Raw genomic sequence first — 22642 nt, forward strand, 5'->3', positions numbered from 1 at the left:
ATCTATTCTGACCTTCTGGAGCTGTGTTGCTACGTTCTCTGGTAGTTGGTCCAGAACGTTACCCTCCGGATCCCTGTTGGACCTTTTTGGTTTATTGTGGTCGCCCACCTGGGTGTATGTGTTTGTCTGTTTTGTCTGTCCTCTCCCTGGTGTTTCCCTCTTAGTGTCAGTGGTGCGGACTAGTGATCCCACCGGCCCGTTCACTATCTAGGGCTCATATTAGGGAAAGCCAGGGTTTAGGCAGGTGATCGCCGCACGGGTGAGGAACCCGTCTAGGGACGTCAGGGCAGTCAGGTGCCAGCCGCAAGGTGAGTTAGGGGTCACCACCTTTCCCTCTCCCTTGGGCAGGGCTTTCCCTGTTTTCCTCCCTGTGCGTGACGTCGGTCATTACAAAATGTTTTGTTTTTGCATGGGCTTCAGCTATTCCTATTCTGTACATGTTCCTAAGTTAAAGAATGGATATTACAACAATCATACAATAACTTCCCCTGACACAAATTTTTTGCCTGTTCTACCATGAACCTACCTGCCTCACTACCTTCACTGAAGAGTTTTGTTTGCGGGTGGTTAGTCTGCTGCTGCGTTTAAGGGAGATTCACTTAAAATCGAAATACGGCTTTTGTTCTCAACGTCAGCAGCTTCATAAAATACACAATGTACATATTTTTGCATCACTACACAAAGGAGAATTCAAAGATCAAAGGGGTATTCCCACCTGGGACCTTCATTGCATATTGACAGATTTTGCCATAAATTCCCAATAGGAGGGGGCCCCACTTATGAAACCCGCTCCTACATCAAAGATTGGGCTCCAAAGTGAATAAACAGCAAGCCACATATGAGCAGCCACCCCTCCATTCACCACTATGGGTCTTATAAAAATTGCCACTGGCCATAGCGGTGGCTGCGCATGCGCACTTTGCTCTCTATCCATAGCATTGAATGAAGAGGACACCACACATGCTGTCCATTCTTGAGATAAGACTACAGGGAGTGCAGAATTATTAGGCAAGTTGTATTTTTGAGGATTAATTTTATTATTGAACAACAACCATGTTCTCAATGAAGCCAAAAAACTCATTAATATCAAAGCTGAATATTTTTGGAAGTAGTTTTTAGTTTGTTTTTAGTTTTAGCTATTTTAGGGGGATATCTGTGTGCGCAGGTGACTATTACTGTGCATAATTATTAGGCAACTTAACAAAAAACAAATATATACCCATTTCAATTATTTATTTTTACCAGTGAAACCAAAATAACATCTCAACATTCCCAAATATACATTTCTGACATTCAAAAACAAAACAAAAACAAATCAGTGACCAATATAGCCACCTTTCTTTGCAAGGACACTCAAAAGCCTGCTATCCATGGATTCTGTCAGTGTTTTGATCTGTTCACCATCAACATTGCGTGCAGCAGCAACCACAGCCTCCCAGACACTGTTCAGAGAGGTGTACTGTTTTCCCTCCTTGTAAATCTCACATTTGATGATGGACCACAGGTTCTCAATAGGGTTCAGATCAGGTGAACAAGGAGGCCATGTCATTAGATTTTCTTCTTTTATACCCTTTCTTGCCAGCCACGCTGTGGAGTACTTGGACGCGTGTGATGGAGCATTGTCCTGCATGAAAATCATGTTTTTCTTGAAGGATGCAGACTTCTTCCTGTACCACTGCTTGAAGAAGGTGTCTTCAAGAAACTGGCAGTAGGACTGGGAGTTGAGCTTGACTCCATCCTCAACCCGAAAAGGCCCCACAAGCTCATCTTTGATGATACCAGCCCAAACCAGTACTCCACCTCCACCTTGCTGGCGTCTGAGTCGGACTGGAGCTCTCTGCCCTTTACCAATCCAGCCACGGGCCCATCCATCTGGCCCATCAAGACTCACTCTCATTTCATCAGTCCATAAAACCTTAGAAAAATCAGTCTTGAGATATTTCTTGGCCCAGTCTTGACGTTTCAGCTTGTGTGTCTTGTTCAGTGGTGGTCGTCTTTCAGCCTTTCTTACCTTGGCCATGTCTCTGAGTATTGCACACCTTGTGCTTTTGGGCACTCCAGTGATGTTGCAGCTCTGAAATATGGCCAAACTGGTGGCAAGTGGCATCTTGGCAGCTGCACGCTTGACTTTTCTCAGTTCATGGGCAGTTATTTTGCGCCTTGGTTTTTCCACACGCTTCTTGCGACCCTGTTGACTATTTTGAATGAAACGCTTGATTGTTTGATGATCACGCTTCAGAAGCTTTGCAATTTTAAGAGTGCTGCATCCCTCTGCAAGATATCTCACTATTTTTGACTTTTCTGAGCCTGTCAAGTCCTTCTTTTGACCCATTTTGCCAAAGGAAAGGAAGTTGCCTAATAATTATGCACACCTGATATAGGGTGTTGATGTCATTAGACCACACCCCTTATCATTACAGAGATGCACATCACCTAATATGCTTAATTGGTAGTAGGCTTTCGAGCCTATACAGCTTGGAGTAAGACAACATGCATAAAGAGGATGATGTGGTCAAAATACTCATTTGCCTAATAATTCTGCACTCCCTGTATATCCCAGAGGTGGAACCTAAATCTATTAGACACTAATGGTATATTCTAGATGGGAATACCCTTTTAAATTATGGAGTAAATATAATTCAGTGAGCAGACTTGCCTAAAACATTTTCACATAAATAAAATCTGCAAAAATTAATTTATATCCAGTTTTAGTCCCACACAGAGTGTAGTCCAACAGAGAAAGAAATTAAAAAATGTATACAATTTATTTTATAAATTACATTTATTAAATTTATAAAAATAAAAAAATAGGTGTAGACTTAAAAAAGGGGGGAAAATGCTTTTAGAATTCAGTATTCCAAAAGGAAACATTTTGTTGTGGACCTGAAGACGCAACATACCCCTACTGCCTGAAGTGGTTAAAAGAATGGTAAAATGAACAAAATCAAACAACAATGTTACTAACAATACTAACAATATTTCCCCTGATGTCCCTACAGACCAGAGATTAAAAAAAATAAAAATAAATGCAAATACAGGAAAACACTTTTAGTCTCCTTCTATATTTTCCCTGAAGGTGCACATCTCCCTTTGCTTCACCCCTGTCCAGAGCTTAGAAAATATAACTGCAATTGACACCAAGCAAAATGAAGCTACAACTGTTAAGTCACACCTATTTTGGCATAGACACGCAGACAACATGTAAAAGGACCTCTAATTCTCTGGCAGATTTCTCCAAAAATATTTTCTCCAGGACATTATGAAAAAAAAAACATGCGGGTTGACCAAGTAGAATGTGTAAACTCTCTTCGCACACATTTCTAGGTTTATTGTTCCTTTGAGTGCATATTGCCAATTACTGATTAAAATTACATTGAATCATACCCTCCTTATGGTACCCAACTTGTTCAAAAACTCATATCCTTAGATGTGTCAGAATTGTTTGTAAAATTGGAAAACTATTATCTTACAAGAAGACTGCACTGCCCATGAGGGATAAAATTTGGAGATTCCCACACCCCAAGTAACTCCAGTGTGACTTTCTTAACTGATTACAGTCCAGCTCTCTATAGCCCACTCCACTGTATATGTTATAAATGTTGGGTCCCCCACCGTGAAAGATTGTCGAGCACCCAGGAGAGAAGACTGAAGCCGTATGGAGTACAGATAGTCACCCAATGGTCCTTTCAGGCCATACACATTAGTGGCCATACACATTAGTCTAAAGATGATCAGACTAGACCATTTCAACCAAAACGAATGTTTGACAGTTGAAATTTAACAACGAACGATCATTTTGGTCAATCCATGATAGACCGCTTTAATATTTTCGGCCAATAGTGGGACAAATTTTTTTTCATAATTCAAAGAAAGATAATTTATGAATGAAAGATCTTTCTTTGAGAGAATATTCCCAGATAGAGCTTTCGTCCATTGCAAAGTTTCATTGAACATGTATGGGTAGTTTTGACCAACCGAAACGGCCAATACGGATTGAAATGTATATGGCTGTGTCTGCAAAATGAATGTTCACGAGATGATCCGTCTTGTATCTTTTTTCACATTTTTACCGGTCTGCGCAGGCCAGAAGGACGGATCCGGCATTCTGGTATTTTGAATGCCGGATCCGGCACTAATACATTCCTATGGGGAAAAATGCCTGATCCGGCATTCAGGCAAGTCTTCAGTTTTTTTCGCCGGAGATAAAACCGTAGCATGCTACAGTTTTATCTTTTGCCTGATCAGTCAAAACAACTGAACTGAAGACATCCTGATGCATCCTGAACGGATTACTCTCCATTCAGAATGCATGGGGATATGCCTGATCAGTTCATTTCCGGTATAGAGCCCCTGTGACGGAACTCTATGCCGGAAAAGAAAAACGCTAGTGTGAAAGTACCCTTAAACGGTACTTAAGCTGTAGGGTTCTCGGAATTAACCACTGAGCGGGACATTTTTTCCATCAACTTGTATTTTTCACTCATTATGTCCTCCATGCCCTCAGGTGTTATTTTTGCTGAGAATGAGAACTGGAAAGTGATGAGACGATTCACTCTGTCAACACTTCGAGATTTTGGAATGGGAAAGGAAGCTATTGAAAACAAGATTTCTGAAGAGGCTGATTTTTTGGTAAAGAGGTTCAGATCTTACAAAGGTCAGTGCATGGATCCAACTTTTTGTTGTGTTTCTTCTTGAGATGAAATTACAGTTACTAACATAATACTTATTAGTATCTACTGTAATGCTGGACTTGGGTAACATGGGCCCACCAGAGGAGATGATTCTAAAGGTTCAGCCTGGGACCGTATTTACAGCTAATGCTGCCCTTGGCACTAAGCCTGAATACACTCTAATTAAAGGGCCATTTACACTTGTCAACAGTGATGGTCAGTTCGCAGTGTTCGCCAGTGAACACATGCGGGCCTGCCATCTTTAGTAAGGTAGACTCACCCGTCCGGCGATGCACAGGTAAGCCCTTACCTGTGCCGGGAGCCGGTCTGAAATTGAATGCAGTCACCGGCAGCAGGAAGTTCCGAGAACAGCCGCCGGGGGCCTTCATCAGGCTGTTCTCGGAACTGCCTGCTCCCGGTGACTGCATTTGATTTAAGACCGACTCCCAGCACAGGCACAGGTAAGGGCTTACCTGTGCATCGCCGGACGGGTGAGTCTACCTTACTAAAATGGCAGCCCGCTTGTGTTCGCTGGTGAACACTGCGAAGTGACCATAACTGCTTGTCAATTGTCCATATGATTTATTTAATTCTGAGCAAACATATCATAAAGTGTGGTACCATAAAAAAAAACATGTGGAACCAGTTAAATGTAAATGCTGCTTATAGAAACATTTACACTTGCTACTGCTGCCTATTGCCTAGCCAGGTCCTGGTGATAAATGGCATGTACTATGTTCCCCAAGACTCGTGTACAGGGCATGCCATGTTGTACCAGAATCTGGAATCTGCATATATAAATTAGCCCTACCCTGATATAATATTAAGCAATTAAATATACTACCACCTAAGGATGAGAGAACCAATTTGGACCGAACCAAGTTCAGTCCAAACTTAGTAATTTTTCGGACAGCAGACAAACCCAAATCTTTCTGGGTTCGTTTCAGACAAATGCACTAAAACATTACAAACATCACACCTCAATAGTCCATTTACATATTTTCAGTTTCCACACGGTCCAATTAAATTTTTTTTTTTTAGGGTGCTTTGAATTTAATTAAGCAGCATATATACACGATTACTGCAGCAATAGCCAAGGTGCGACAGCAATCTACCTGTGTGTGTTAAAGGGTTTCTACCACCACATTTTGACCTAATTAGCTGTCAGACACTAGCGATCTGCTAGTGTCTGCTGTACCTAACCATGCTATTGTAATTCCTTTCTCTGCAGCGGTTACCCTAAAAAACATAGTTTTATTGGTATGCAAATGAGCCTCTAGGTGCTATGGGGGTGTCTTTTCAGCACCTAGAGGCTCTGTCCACTCACTATTTCTGCCGCCCAGCGCGCTCCAGCCCGCCCCTCTACTCTAGATTGACAGCCTACTTCTCTCCATCTCGGCCGAATTCTCGCGCCTGCGCCGCGTGCTTCTGTATTCGGCGCAGGCACAGTGACTGTCTCCCTGCGCCAGCATCTTCACTGTGCCTGCGCCGATTACGGCGCAGGGAGCAGTCCAACAGTCACTGCGCCTGCGCCGAATACAGAAGCACACGGCGCAGGCGCGAGTAGGCTGTCAATCTAGAGGAGAGGGGTGGGCTGGAGCGCGCTGGGCGGCAGAAATGGTGAGTGGACGGAGCCTCTAGGTGCTGAAAAGACGCCCCCATAGCACCTAGAGGCTCATTTGCATACCAATAAAACTAAGTTTTTTAGGGTAACCGCTGCAGAGAAAGGAATTACAATAGCATGGTTAGGTACAGCAGACACTAGCAGATCGCTAGTGTCTGACAGCTAATTAGGTCAAAATGTGGTGGTAGAAACCCTTTAAGTTGAAATTGAGCATTAGGCCTCAATCTTTCATTCTCCATTGACATATTATCAGTTTCCAAACAGTCGCAATTTTTTATTTTTTTTTGGGGGGGGGGTGCTTTCAATTTAATTAAGCAACTTACTGCAGCAATACCCACAGTGTGGCAGCAATCTACCTATGTGTGTTAAGTTTAAATTGAGCGTCACATCTTAATCGTTCATTTATGTCCTTTCAGTTTTCATATGGTCGTAATTTAATTCTCTTTTGAGGATGCTGTCAATTTAATAAAGTAGCATATATATATATATATAATTACTGCAGCAATTAGTGATGAGTAAAGTATTGAAAAATTTGAATCAGCTGCTTCACCCAATTTCTTTTTTCAATTTGGTTTGTGCAAATGACGCATTTCTTTGTAAGTAGTGGGTGCAATAACAGGGAACAGCGATTGCGCCGCTCACCGTTATTGTACCCATCAGATACCATGTTCATAGCTGATCACGGCATCTGACATTAATATTACAATGTAAAATTTTAAAAATTAATAAAATCATACCTACCTCATCCATTTGATCGCGAAGAACTAGTGGCCCTGATCTTGATTAATAATTTGGTGTGAAATCTTGCACTGCCCGTGATGACATCACGTCGGCCAGCGTGGTGACGTCATATGTCACCGCACCCGGGATTTCGAGTGGGATCTTCATCAAGATGGCAGAGGCCAACTCTTCACGCTCAAACTGATGAGGTAAGTATAATTTGTTTTCATTTCTACCGCTATTCAGGGAAAATTAATTCGTTACCACGAAGCACAAAGAAATTTGGCTTTGCAGCGAATCCAATTTTACCTGAAAATCTACCTGTGTGTTAAGTTGAAATTGAGCATCAAGCCTTAATTGTCCATTCTCCATTGAGGCAGTCCGGGAAGAGCAGAGGAGGGTGGCCAAATCATGATATCTCACATTCTGATAGAAGTGACTAGGAGTTTGAGGACTCCAATGACGATTGTGTTCTGGCCAGGACCTGGGGGACGGATCAGGGTGCTGAGGAGGAGACAATATCAGAGGAGGAGGGTGGTAGCAGAAGCAATAAAGAGCAGAAGTCACGTAGGCAAATACAAAGCTCTATTGAACCATATGAAGCCGCATCATCCCATCCAGTGGGCAAACAGAGGTGGCAGCCAGCCACCACAGCAGTTCCCTCTGTAACACCCCAGAGTTGTGTTACTACACGCCTCTACCCTGCTGCTATCTCCTAAGAGCCTTTATACTGTCATCAGATGTCATTTATATTATGTTCTCCACAAATGTGCATATAAATTTATGTTAAATGTAATTGTTCGTGTAGTTTGCCTGGTTACCAGTAGGTGGCAGCAACACATTGGCAGAGACAGTTTAGTATATCTGAGCTGGAATGGATTATTCCAGCTTAGCTCCCCCTCTGTGGAGAGAGTGGGCTGGTCCCACTTCCTGCAGCATGGGTGGAGAAGGAAGTTTAGTCAGTGTTCCAGCCACCCCTGCCAAGGGAAGGCGGTGTGATAGTGTCCAGGAGCTCCCCTGCATAGGGAAGACAGCAAGGACCTAGTCTCGGCTGAGACTTGGTCACATTCCTAGTCTGAGCACCATCAGCTCAGCTGGATGAGAAAATCAGAAACTACAGACAACCTCCAGAGTTCCAGGAATAAAGCATCCCCTGAGAATTTATCTGTGAAATAAGTCCAGAGTCCTAGGAGAAGCCAATTCCTCCTCAGCTAGTCTGTCCCCACACAGAAGAAGGTACCAGATAAGTGCTGAAGCTAATCCTGCCACAGTTACAGTGCTACCAAGCTGACGTTTTATCCTGCAAGTGAGCCAGGAGCCAGGAATCTGGCCGTACCCAGGTAGGAGACACTGTGACACAACTCCCACAAAACTATAGAGACATTATAGGCCATTACACCACTCTGGAATTCCTAATCTGGGATGTGCATTATAACACCTTGGAAGGGCCCTGGGATAGTACCCTGCGCACGCTGCAATTAGCGTCACAACAAATACAATATATTATATACCTGACCCTGCCACTGCATTAAAGTGGTGTAAACGTACCCGTTCCTGGTCACTGCACCTCCTTCTTCTGGTCCCCTTTGCAGCAGTTAGGCCGCATCCACAAGCAGTATGGTGTATTTCACATCATCATCATCATCCCTTTCCGCTTCTCCTGCTCAGACTCTTCCTTGTCCGCTCCATCATCAGCAGATTGGTAAAAGAATGCGTGGCCAGGAAACAACTCTATGTGCACAGCAATCGGACTGTGTGCAAGCTTAAGTCCTACTCGGCCAAGTTGCTGATAGTGTAGTAGCTGCCGTACCATTTAATCTGCTGCCTTTAGGGAGCTAATGGTGTGCGCTCAGCCTCGCTGGAAGATTCCTAGTCAGCATTATTTCTTCCAAAAAGCCATCCCTGCCTTGTACTTTCATGTACCGGACAACGTGGGCCACTCCCTGCAATTATCGCTTTGCGTCAAGGTTCACACCATGGTGGACACCTGGAGCACTTCTTATGGGCGGGCAGTACATGTATTTCACGGCCCACTGGGTCAATGATTTTTCCGGCAGAGACAAGGCAGTACACTGGCAACGAGGCCAGGTCCTTTTGACCCCCCATGATTGTGTCGGCCTGGATTCCACACCAGGCACTTATCCGCCTCCTCCATGGACACGTTCCCATTCCCAACAGCAGATGGGCACAGGGTCGCTCGTACTACCCCTTCTTCTTATCATGTGTCAGGTCAAGCATTGCCACGCCACGTTGGAGCTGATCAGCCTGGAAGAGAGTAGCCACACCAGTGAGCGGTTGCTCAAGTACATCAAGCAGCAAACATCCCGAATGACTCCAACTAGGCAAGGTGGTCGGCGACAATGGGTGCAACATCGTGGCCGCCCTGAACCTGGGTGAATAACAGATGCTCCCTGCATGGTGCACATCATCAACCTTTCTAAATAAGAACACTGGCTTGCGCAAAGTCCAGGAGACTGTCCAACAGGGGCATTGCTAGGTTAAAACATTCGGGGCCTGGGCCCCTGATGATTTGTCCCAGGCCTCAAATGTTCTGCCTGCTAGGTAGATAAAACTGTATTGTCCTCCTCAGGACAGCAATACAATTGAGTCTAATGCAGTGAAAGATCTGAAGGACCTGTGATGACATCACAGGTCATGTGACCAGTAAAACAGTCAGTGGTTAAGAAGGACCTGTGATGATGTCACCATCATGTGACCAGTGCAGGAGAGGGTGACAGTGAAGAGGAGAAGACCTGGGGGGAGAAGCTGTGGTGATGTCTCCTACATGAGGAGAGGTAAGTGAAGGGAGAGGCAGAACAGTGCTGGGAGTTGTGGTTATTTAACTGGGACTGTATGTTAGGGTTGAAGGGAGGGATGTTATTTACATGGAACTGTGTGTTGTAGGTGGCTGGGGAGGGGTTCATGTTATTTACATGGGACTGTATGCTGATGGTGGCTGAAGGAGGGAGTGATATTATTTACATGGGACTGTATGTTGGAGGGGCAGAGGGAGGGAGTGATGTTATTTACATGGGACTGTATGTTGATGGCGGCTGTGGGGGAGGGAGTGATGTTGCTTACATGAGACTGAATGTTGGATGGGGCTGTGGCAGGGTGATGTTATTTACATGGGGCTGTATGTTGAAGGCGGCTGTTGGAGGGGATTGTGTTATTTACATGGGACTGTATGTTGGAGGTGGCTATGGGAGGGAGTGATGTTATTTACATGGGACTGTATGTTGGAGGGGGCTGGAGGAGGCAGTGATGTTATTTAAATGGGACTCTATGTTGATGGCAGCTGTGGGAGTGAGTGATGGTATTTACATAGGATTGAATGTTACAGGGGTCTGAGGGAGGGAGTGATGTTATTTACGTGGGACTGTATGTTGAAGTTGGCTGGTGGGGGGGATGATCTTATTTAAATGGGACTCTATGTTGATGGCGGCTGTGGGAGAGAGTGATGGTAGTTACATGGGACTGAATGTTCAGGGGTGATGTTTACATGGGATTGAATGTTGGAGGCGGCTGGGGAGGGGGTGATATTATTTACTTGGGACTGTATGTTGAAGGCGGCTGGGGAAGAGGTGATGTTATTTATATGGGACTGTATTTTGGAGGGGGCTGTAAATAGAGAGGGATGTTATTTAAATTGACTGTATATTGGAGGGGGCTGGGGAGATGGGGAGGAGGTGAGGTTATTTACATGGGACTCTATGGCAGAGGGAGAGAAATAGTGTTATTTACATGGGACTGTATGTTGGAGGGGCTGAAGGGAGGGGAGTGATGTTATTTACATAGGACTGTATTTTGGAGGGTGCAGGAGAGATAGTGTGATGTTATTTACATGGGACTGTATGGTGGAGGGAGGAATATAACTACAGGGGGCACTGCAAATCCAGGGGACATTATAGGCATTCTTATTACTACTGGGGGCTCTATAGGCGGGACTTATAGATCCACCTTATTTCTACTAAGAGCACTATTACTACTGAGGGGTCTGTAGATAGCTTTATTACCACTGGGGGAACAATAGGGGGCCTTATTTTTACTGGGGGCTCTGTGAGGGTATTATTAATACTGGAGAGCTCTTCTACTAATGGGGGCACTCTTGGGGAGCGTTATCACTGTTGGAGGAACTGTAGGGGGCAGTATTACTAATGGGGCTTTCTGGAAGGGAATTACTATTGGTGGAACTTTAAGGAGCACTATTACTATGGGGGACACTCATATTTCTTCAGGATAGTATTTGGGGGTATTGGGGAGCACAGCGAGCAGCAGGATAACACTGTGGGGACTCCAGGTGTGGAGATGATGATAGAAATGTGAGAAAGCTAAGATATCTGTGTGTCACACTCTGCATAGACGAGGCGCGGTTGAAAGTAGTTGTTCAGACCAAATGGAGAAGATGATGACAGAGAAGATCTACTGTACATCAGAGGAGACGTCACCTGGAGGCACTGGATGTGAGAGGTATGTGCTGCTGTATAGCAAGTACAATAAAATGCTGTGTGTGGGGGGGGGGCGACTTAGAGAACTGGGCCATATTCATTGGGGCTTGCAACCCCCCTAGCAACCCCCCTGATGTCCAAGCACTTCAGCGACTCTTACGTGGTGAGGAACGCTCTCATGGGCATGCAGCGACATAACAACCTGCTGTTACACTGCTTAATCCGCAACGATAACACTGTGTGTGTTTAAACATCATCTGCCCCCGATGAGGGACATGCTGGCGTGGTGTTTTTTTTAAAAATATTGCAAGTAAATGGACATTTCACAGTGTTAACAAACAGCTATGTATGTCAGTGTCACTCAGACATCATTTACTGTTGCTGTCATTGCGTGCCAGATCTTGGGGAAGGGGAGAGGGGGAAAAAAAATCCTAAAAATGATGATTCCTAGTAGGCTAGAGGGGGTTATATACCAACTTTCAGGTCAACTGGAGCAACTTTGGTTCAGCCCAAACCGATTCGGGTCAGAACTGAACTTTTTTTAAATTTCAGCGAACCGGACCCGAAATTAATCTCTACTGGTTCTCTCCTCTACTGCCAATATACTGTGACTCAATAATACCACTATAACGTGGCAGAATTACACCACCATACCATGACTGAATAACACCATCAAACCATGATTAAATTTGCCACCGTACTGTGACGGGATAACACCACCATTCCATGACTAAACAACATCATCATACAGTGATTGAATTGTGACTGAATTATACCACCATGCTGTGACAGAATAACATCACCCTACCATGACTGTATTATACCACCGTACTATGACTATACAACATCGCCATTCTGTGACTTAAATATACCACTATACTGTGACTGGACAGCACCACCATACCAAGACTGAATCGTACCACCATACAGTGACTAGACAACACTGCCATAGAGTAACTGAATTACACCACCATGCGCTGACAATTATGCCACCATTATGTGACTGCATTATACCATCGCCTTGCAGCCTCTGCCCTCCTGCTTGCATTGCAGCCTGTGCAACCTCAAACCTCTGTCCATCCAGAGTATTTTGCTGTGCGATCTGGACCTTCACCAGTTCCCTGTGAGTATATTGCACTGGATTGTGCAACATCCAACCCCTCATCGCCCCAGGCTTTTCAGTTTAAATATTCAACAATCCCCCCACCCACCCACCCATCATCAAGCATGTACTGTGCATTGCAGCGCCTGCAACACTCTCCCAGCTCCAACCTAAGGATAGCGCATTTTGGCCAACTGCTACCCTAGGCACTGGACCCCCAGTGCTTAGGGACAAGGACAGACTTGGTCCGACTTTCATCTAGGGTGCATTTTTTTATTTTAACTGCAGTCATACAGTTTTATATATATATAAAGGATTATTTTTTAATAATCCCAAAAAGTAAAACCCCAGCAGCACATAATCTGCTCTATGGTTATGTTCGGACGGGGTTGTCTTCAGCTGGTCTCCGGGCTGGTTCTCTGGTACTCAAGTCCAACCTAGTTATTTTTTACATTTCTATAATGAGGAAATACTTCTTAACATGTATGGATCTATCAATGTTATAAAGACCACATACTTTAGTCGTTCACGTTGTAGCACTAGTGTTGAGCGAATTGAAGTCCACAAAGTGCACTTCGATCTGAATTTCAGGATAAATTCGAATCGCCACAAAGCCGAATTTCCTCGTGCTTCATGGTAGCAAATCGATTTAACCTGAAATAGTGAAAACAACAAAAAAATCTAAATCAAACTTACCTGATCAATTTACTCGCGACAGACCAACTTCCGCCATCTTGCTTGAAGATTTCGGCCGAAATCCCATGCATGGTGACGTATGATCTTCAAGCAAGATGGTGGCTGGCCCGTCGCGAGCAAATGGATCAGGTAAGTATGATTTTTTTTGTCTTTTTTTAATTTGACACACTTATTTTATATGAGATGCCGCGATCATGTATGAACGCGGCATCTGAGGGGAAGCCGGACTGCGCCGACGATACGCGTTGGGCATCTCTCATTTATTTAGATCCACATCACCAGCTGCTCATACAGGTTTTGGCTCTCACTACTTGACCTTATTATTCTCTGCTTCTATTTATCAGTGGCCTCGTCTTACTCAACATATTGTCTTTATGCTATTTATAGGTTGATATTATGTATAGCTGGTATATATTGTATGTCCTGATCTGTGTACGTTCAGTGGACTCTGCTTGTGTCGGTTTTATCCTGTTACCGACACGTTGTTCACATTGTATACAATTTTTTAATGTGTCTGTTTATTGTTGTTGTCTAATAAACTTTATATAAATTTTTATCCATGGATATTGTTGGATGTGCATTTATAGGGTGGTTCTTTTGACTCTTTCTTGGGTCTGTCTTGTTCTGTACCATTTTAAACCACCCCCTTGCACTCCTTGGATTATTTGTATTTATTGGTGTGCCCCCTCCTCCCACATTATGCATCTGAGGGGGGTGGCGAAATTCGCCACTACCTGTCATTGCACCCACTACTTACAAAGAAATGCGCTTCGTGATGAAGTAATTAGTTACAAAGCAAGTTTTTTTGTTAAATTCGGCAAAGCAGCTGAATCAAACTTTTCAATAATTCACTCATCACTAGTTAGTACTTTTGCCTTGTAGTGCTCAGATGTCCGGATTGAAGCTTAACATTGCGATCTCTGTATGAAGTTTGTAGGCTATATGGTGTGGTTGAGGGGTATAAAAAAAAAAATTCCACAGAAAGAAGAGCTGCACAACTCCATGGGCGGTGTTTGGTTTTGTAGTTGAAACCAATTCATTTCAATGAGGATGAGATGCAATACCTGATGTGAAGCTGGCGCCTTCTGGAGGCAAAGCTAAAACATCACAGGACCTGGTGCAGTTCAGTTCTATATGACTCCATCAGTAAAAACAAAAATGGCTGTTCCATGACATGCTGTATTCAGAGGTAATCAAGGGAAAATATCTTTGTAAAACAATACCATACATACCAGAGATTAGAAGGTCTGCTGTTCTAAAGTGTCATTTTTTCACTGCTATTTTAGAAAAAAAATTGAGACCCAATTTTTTTTAAACCCCATTCCAGGCCCCTAAATTAATCTAGACCTTACACCAGACCCCCAAATTAAAGCAGTCCCAAAACAAGACCTCCTAAGCTAATATATATCCCAAACCAGACCCCAAAACTAATTGAGACCCCAAACCAGACTCCTAAATTAATTCAGACCCCTAAAATGTAATTCAGACCCCAGACCAGAGTCTTAAATAACAACCACACAAAATGTCCTGACGCTGGACAGCTTCATGACCTAGTGTGGCAGCAGTGAGCATGACCTGAAGAGAACACAACCAGAGAGTGAGGAGGTTATTGAACTGGAAGAGATACTGTAATAACTGGGGTCCTTGTAGTCCCACATAAGAGAAACTACTTAGGCCCCAGTTAATACAGTAGATGTACCAGACATCTACTGTATTAACAAGGGGAGACTAGTTCCCTCCTGGCTTCAGGGCCCTGTCACAACTGTGACCACTACTACAACCCCTATACCTACTCCACTGCTTTGTTGTAATTCTGAACAACCCCTTTAAGTTAAAACTGGGTGCCTTACCCACCATAGATATGTTTAGGTCACATCTATGAAATATATGAGAGAGCAAAGACAGTGAGGCCTGCATGGGACTTACATAAGACACTGATAGCATATCTGATGTTGGCTTCAATGTTCAATCAGTGAAGATGTGACCACTGTGATCCCCGCATAACTTGGAGTTCCTGGGCCCCAATGCAAAATCTGAAACAGTGCACCCACCTACGATGTACAATTAATAACAGAAGTGTCTTCATATTTAGTAGAGGGCCATTTGGGCCCATTCCGGGCACCAGGACTTGGAGGCGACTGCTACATCTTTCATCCATCTAGCTGCAACCATGATGATTGATGAATCAGCAGTGTTAGAAAAATGCCATGATCTGTTGACCAGTAGCAAACTCTGTCCAGTTTTTCAGAATGTCTTTACAATATCATTTTACATGATGTATTATGGTGCTAGTGTAATGTATGACCCTTGTCTTCTCATTGTATTTCCAGGAGAGCCCTTTGATAACATCATGATTATAAATGCAGCTGTAGCCAACATTATAGTCTCCATCTTGCTGAGTGATCGATTTGATTACAAAGATCCTACACTTCTTAGGCTGTTAAAGATTACTAATGAAAATATACGATTGATTGGAACCCCAATGGCTCTGGTGAGCAGTTCAACTCCACATTATATAGGAGTCTTAAAAGCAAATAACATAAACAAATGATCCTTAGGATACACCAGCGCAATGACCGAGAACTGAGATCATTCTGATCCTGATCATTTAACCCCTCAGATGCCAAGGTCAATAGCAACCATGGTATCAGAGAGGATAGGCAGAGGGCACTCCCTCTGACCTCGATCATCACCCCTGTGGTGAAATCACAGTCTGCCAACAGTATTCTTAATATAACAAAGACAGGTGCACTCTGCAGTCTTACTAAGTCCTCAAACTGGTGTTAAAATTGAGAGATTAGCCAACATGTCCTACGTGAGGACATGTCTGAGCCCGAGCACCGCGCCAAGGTTTCTCAAGTAGCTCGGGACCTAACGCTAAACCTACCTGGGCCGTATGGGCAATACCAGGAGCCAGTGGGCGAATTACAGGAGCGCAAGGTCCGACTCAAAGCAATCTCCCAGTAACCTCCAGCATGTGACCATGCATACAATGGGAGGAGGCAGAGAGCTCTGAGCCCCACCCAAGACTGGCTGATATAGCCCGGGCCTCACATGTGCACCAGAATGCTGCCTGTGGATGGAAATGAAGGCACATTCAGACTAGGAGTTTCTACACCTCCAAAAATAGTATTCTTGACAAGCCAGTGACATAACAGTAGAATAAGTGGATCAGCACCCTTTGATGCTAATAAATCTCAACTTTATTGCCATAAGCAGAATATAGGCAGATGTGACACGTTTCGGCTAAACAGCCTTTTTCAAACAAGCAAGTGGAGACTTATTGGCATCAAAAAGTGAGTGATGATCCACTTCTACTTGAATGTATTGGCCTGCAACCAAGGATACAAGTGCCACCTCATTCCAGAGTGCTGACTGATGATTTCTACAAAGTTAGTGAATAGTTGGATCCCACTCTGAATAGAGAAGTTGTGTGGGTGTCAGGAGACGGTTCCCAGGCCGAGTTGCAATGTAGAGAAAGATTCCTGAATTCCACTTGTTTGCTTTAAGTGCAGTATTTTATTGCATAGGCGGTTTTCCAGTTTACATATTAAACGTTTTTCGGCATATAGCCTTCCTCAGATCACTGGAATAGTTTACAAGATAAGGCAATAATTAGTGACAATAATTACAATGAACGTAGTGATGTATTTACAGTACATGATTTAAATTAGTGGATAGACATCATAGTCAAGTGAAGCCTCCCGGGTGGTCATAAGTGTTCGTGGGACGATGTCCTCAGGTGGATCCAGATGGTGGTAGAATGTACATTAGGACCATATGTTAAGGAAATGGCATTACACATCTAGACAGAAGTAAACTGGTATACTGGAAATAATCAAGCGTTTCATAATGGATTGCTATGACAGCATAGAGAGCTTACATTGGTACATAACATAATTCATATATCTATATACACATAGAGCACGGAGCATAGGCATGTTAGGTAGAATATTATAGCGGAGAGAAAGTTTTGATCGACAGAATGCAGACTTTGCTGGCATAATAGTAACTTGAAGGATGTCGGTGTTCTTACCTGGATGAGCCGCTTGTGGGCTAATATTTCAGTATGGACTGCTAGGGTCCGTTGTATGGGGGCTCTGTGGCCAGTGGGCGCTTGTAGAATGTAGGTTATTGCCCTGTTTTCTCAGGCGCCATGATTGTGCTTAAAAGGTGCTTAAAAGGGTGCTTGATGGGCGTGTGTGCCGAAGTAGGGGGGCGGGGCCTGGGCGGGGGGATGTGATGGCTTGTATACCACTCCTTATGGTGCAGTGAGGAGACCATGGGGCGGGAGGCGGTGCCGGGGGCAGGGCAAGGCGGCAATGTAGGTAGGGGGGAGTAGGAGAGAGTCCGGGCCGGAACCAGAAGTGGCGATGCTGCGCTGTTACTGTGCATGCGTCGGGGTTTAATACGTTTAATATGTAAACTGGAAAACCGCCTATGCAATAAAATACTGCACTTAAAGCAACCAAGTGGAATTCAGGTGTCTTTCTCTACAGATTTCTACAAAGTGACATAACAGTGCCCCCATAACAGTGACATCCACAGTGCTCCATAACGGTGACATCCCCAGTGCCCCCATAACAGTGACATCCCCAGTGCCCCTATAACAGTGACATCCACAGTGCTCCCATAACAGTGACATCGCCCAGTGCCCCCATAACAGTGACATCCACAGTGTCCCCATAACAGTGACATCCACAGCGCCCCCATAACAGTGACATCCCCAGTGCCCCCATAACAGTGACATCCACAGTGCTCCCATAACAGTGACATCGCCCAGTGCCCCCATAACAGTGACATCCACAGTGTCCCCATAACAGTGACATCCACAGCGCCCCCATAACAGTGACATCGCCCAGTGCCCCCATAACAGTGACATCCACAGTGCTCCATAACAGTGACATCCCCAGTGCCCCCATAACAGTGACATCCACAGTGCCCCCATAACAGTGACATCCACAGTGCCCCCATAACAGTGACATCCACAGTGCCCCCATAACAGTGACATCCACAGTTCTCCCATAACAGTGACATCGCCCAGTACCCCTATAACAGTGACATCCACAGTGTCCCCATAACAGTGACATCCACAACGCCCCCATAACAGTGACATCCCCAGTGCCCCCATAACAGTGACATCCACAGTGCTCCCATAACAGTGACATCGCCCAGTTCCCCCATAACAGTGACATCCACAGTGCCCCCATAACAGTGACATCCACAGTGCTCCATAACAGTGACATCCCCAGTACCCCCATAACAGTGACATCCACAGTGCTCCCATAACAGTGACATCCCCAGTGCCCCCATAACAGTGACATCCCCAGTGCAACCATAACAGTGACATCCACAGTGCCCCCATAACAGTGACATCCACAGTGCAACCATAACAGTGACATCCACAGTGCCCCCATAACAGTGACATCCACAGTGCTCCATAACAGTGACATCCCCAGTACCCCCATAACAGTGACATCCACAGTGCTCCCATAACAGTGACATCCCCAGTGCCCCCATAACAGTGACATCCCCAGTGCCCCCATAACAGTGACATCCACAGTGCTCCCATAACAGTGACATCCACAGTGCCCCCATAACAGTGACATCCACAGTGTCCCCATAACAGTGACATCGCCCAGTGTCCCATAACAGTGACATCCACAGTGCCCCCATAACAGTGACATCCACAGTGCCCCCATAACAGTGACATCCACAGTGTCCCCATAACAGTGCCATCCACAGTGCCCCCATAACAGTGACATCCACAGTCCCCCCATAACAGTGACATCGCCCAGTGTCCCATAACAGTGACATCCACAGCGCCCCCATAACAGTGACATCCACAGCGCCCCCATAACAGTGACATCCACAGTGCCCCCATAACAGTGACATCCACAGTCCCCCCATAACAGTGACATCCACAGCGCCCCCATAACAGTGACATCCCTCAGTGCCCCCATAACAGTGACATCCCTAGTGCCCCCATAACTGTGACATCCACAGTGCTCCCATAACAGTGACATCGCCCAGTGCCCCCATAACAGTGACATCCACAGTGTCCCCATAACAGTGACATCCACAGTGTCCCCGATAACAGTGACATCCACAGTGCCCCCATAACAGTGACATCCCCAGTGCCCCCATAACAGTGACATCCCCAGTGCCCCCATAACTGTGACATTCACAGTGTCCCCATAACAGTGACATCCACAGTGTCCCCGATAACAGTGACATCCACAGTGCCTCCCATAACAGTGACATCCACAGCGCCCCCATAACAGTGACATCCACAGCGCCCCCATAACAGTGAAATCCACAATGCTCCATACCATTGTAGAAAAATGGCTGAGTTGTTATGGAAACCTGGTGTAAAACTGTATGTCGATTAGTAAGAGTAAGAATGAAGGATCTGCGAGTTTATAATATGGGTCATGTGATGGTGCTATACTTGATTTTTTTGTGAATATCTGAAGAACAGTAAATCCTAGAGAGCTGATACCTGATCTAAAATCTTCCAAAGGACCACTTTACTTATGTGTCAAACTTGGTGGCATTTGATCCAGTCAAGTGGCCGTGAAAAAAAGACAGAAATAAATTTTAAATGTATAAAGAAAGATAATGATTAACAATAAGCCGTTCTTGGTCATCAAGTGAAACACAAAGTATATTACATCGTTGCAGGACTTTCATGACTTTTTTTCACTGCAGCTGTATAATGCGTATCCATCTGTGATGACCTGGTGTTCTACAGTCCAAAACACAGTGGCCAAGAATGTGGATGAAATGCATAATTTTATTCGAGAAACCTTCACCAAGCAGAAAAAAATACTGGATGTAAATGATCAGAGGAATCTCATCGACTCATTCCTGGTGAAACAAAAAGAGGTACTGAAACACTGATACAGATGTAGACAAGTTGAGGTTTTATCTGGCAAAACTATAGTTATAGAGAATATAGAGATAACAGTCCTATCCTGAAACCTGAGGGGACCCAATTATTCCTGTAATAATTACTGTATCAGTAAATGTCATGTAATCGGCATTAGGATTGAAAGAAATAAAGTGGTCAATCCCTTTTCTTTTTTAGGTTCTGTTAATGTAAAGCCCTAGAGTGGCATTACCACTTCTTTGCCCCGCTACTGTCTTTAATGGGCTACTATAATGTAATCTATGCATATTATTCCAGGACCACTATACTGTGCATTTCCAATGTTTGTAACTGTTATGTTCAAATGTAATGTGCCTGGTTCACCAGCAGGTGGCAGCAAACACGGCAGAGCTACAGTTAGGTAGAATGAAGCTTTCCATTCCATTCTAACCCCCGCAGGGGAACTCCAATCAAGGTGTAGAAACATCTCAAAGATGATCAAGAGAAATGAGAGGCCTCCAGAGTACAGTGTTCATTTTAGGACATAGTCAGATATCATTGTCAAGTATTAGAATAATGCCAGTGTGACACCTGACCCTGACACCATAAAATGACCACTCTACCAGAGCTAACTGTCAAGTGTCATAGCAAAGGGCCTGAATACTTATTTCTATTTGAAATTTTTGTTTTTGCTGTTTACCGAATTTGCAAAAAATTCTAATATTCGGTTTTCACTTTCTCATTATGGGATATTGAGTGCAGGTTTTTTTTTCTTTATTTAAGCACAAAACTACAACATAACAAAATGAGAAAAAAGTGAAAGGGTCTAAAGACTTTCTGAATGCATGACTGATAGATAGATAGATAGATAGATAGATAGATAGATAGATAGATAGATAGATAGAAGTAAGGGCCCCATAGCAATGACCAGACCAGGTTCCCCACACAGGACAGAAGGGTTTCTGTCTAAACCTTTTTCAATGACCCTTGGGCCATTTTTTTACTGCCCCGTTTGCTAAAAGTTGTTCCTTTAGAGGGTAGAGTCCTGACCAAGTTTTAACCTCCAGCAGAAGAGGAGATAATACCAACTAAGACTGTGCCCCTCTTGTCCTGGGCCCCATAGCAGTCCCATGGTCTTCCTCTATGGTAGTTACGCCCCTGTATCCAGTGATGATTCCATTTTTCTTTCAATAGAAAGCTTTCCTAGCACCATGCACATCTCTGATCCCATCACACTGGTTCTGTCCACCATTTTATGCCTTTTTCTTGCCCTATTGTTTTTATGGATGGCAGATACAACAGACAGATATGATACAGTACATTTTATATTTTAGGAAAAACCAAATCCTGAATTATACTTCACCAATGAAAACCTAACAATGCTCGTAACAGACCTCTTTGGTGCTGGAATGGAAACAACCTCAACTACTCTGAGATGGGGTCTTCTGCTGATGATGAAATATCCAGAAATCCAAAGTAAGAGAGCTGGTTTGTTACCATACAGTATACGTATTCTGCATCACACAGTAATGTGCCGTTATGTCCCAAAGATGTTTGTCCAACAATGAGGTGATCATGATGGGTCTGACTTATCTAATCTAATGTCACTTCTGGTTATAGATCTCTCCTACTGAGGAAATGTAGCATTACATGCTTGACAGTAGTTTGACTGACTGAACAACTAATGAATGAAAGGAACCAGGTCTGCCACAACAAGGGCAGCACTTATGTAGCAGCACCTCTAGTCCTTATGTCCTAATAGGGTTTATGGACAGGAGTTTTCATTTGAGAAGTCAAATTTCAATGCATTTTTTTATACGCTTAGGTTTTATTCTTTGGGCATTCTTGGGTCTACCAACCTCAATGGTCACATAAAAATCCTGTTTGAGAAGAATGAAATAGGAAATGTACCATAGTTTTTACATGTGCCAAGAAGTGCACTTGTTTACTGTAAAATGGTAGAAGGTTACCATGATAGTCAACCTCAAGTCTCCCCTACAGGAAAAATAATTGTGATCAAGCTTTTCGACTGTAAGGAAGTTGCATGATGTGACCATGTGGCCAGAAATAGAGAGGAACTCAAATGTGACTAAATGTGAACTAATTTTATTAAGGTATTTTCTTTTTTTTTGGCGGGGGGGAGGGCTTGGTTTCAGCCTGGTTTTAAGTTTTTGTGTTGTTCAATAGGAAAGGTCCAAAGTGAGATTGAGAAAGTTATTGGGTCAGCTGAGCCCCAAGTGAGTCATCGTAAAGCCATGCCCTATACTGACGCCGTCATCCATGAGATTCAACGTTTTGGAAACATTGTTCCAGCCAACCTGCCACACGCTACTACTCAAGATGTCAACTTTCGGGGATATCTCCTGCCAAAAGTAAGTACAAAGAAATATTAAGGCTTATCAGTCAAATTAGTTGTAATAATCTGGTTCCTATGATACTCAAAGAATGAACCAACAAGGTGGCACATTTTCATTAATAGTATACCCTTTTCCTAAGGGTCAGGTACTCATC

At 44.0% G+C, this 22642-nt stretch overlaps 1 protein-coding gene across 2 annotated transcripts in view; it reads left to right on the plus strand.

Moving 5' to 3' along the window:
- Positions 1 to 22642, plus strand: part of LOC120997260 (cytochrome P450 2K6-like) — a 116742-nt gene that overhangs the window by 91127 nt on the left and 2973 nt on the right. For both annotated transcript variants that reach the window (XM_040427273.1, XM_040427274.1), the window contains 5 exons: positions 4505 to 4654; positions 15591 to 15751; positions 19972 to 20148; positions 21466 to 21607; positions 22319 to 22503. In XM_040427273.1, coding sequence (XP_040283207.1) covers positions 4505 to 4654; positions 15591 to 15751; positions 19972 to 20148; positions 21466 to 21607; positions 22319 to 22503 — 815 coding nt within the window. The remainder of the gene's footprint in view (positions 1 to 4504; positions 4655 to 15590; positions 15752 to 19971; positions 20149 to 21465; positions 21608 to 22318; positions 22504 to 22642) is intronic.

This window comes from Bufo bufo, chromosome 4 (genome assembly GCF_905171765.1).
Source record: "Bufo bufo chromosome 4, aBufBuf1.1, whole genome shotgun sequence".
NCBI lineage: Eukaryota > Metazoa > Chordata > Amphibia > Anura > Bufonidae > Bufo > Bufo bufo.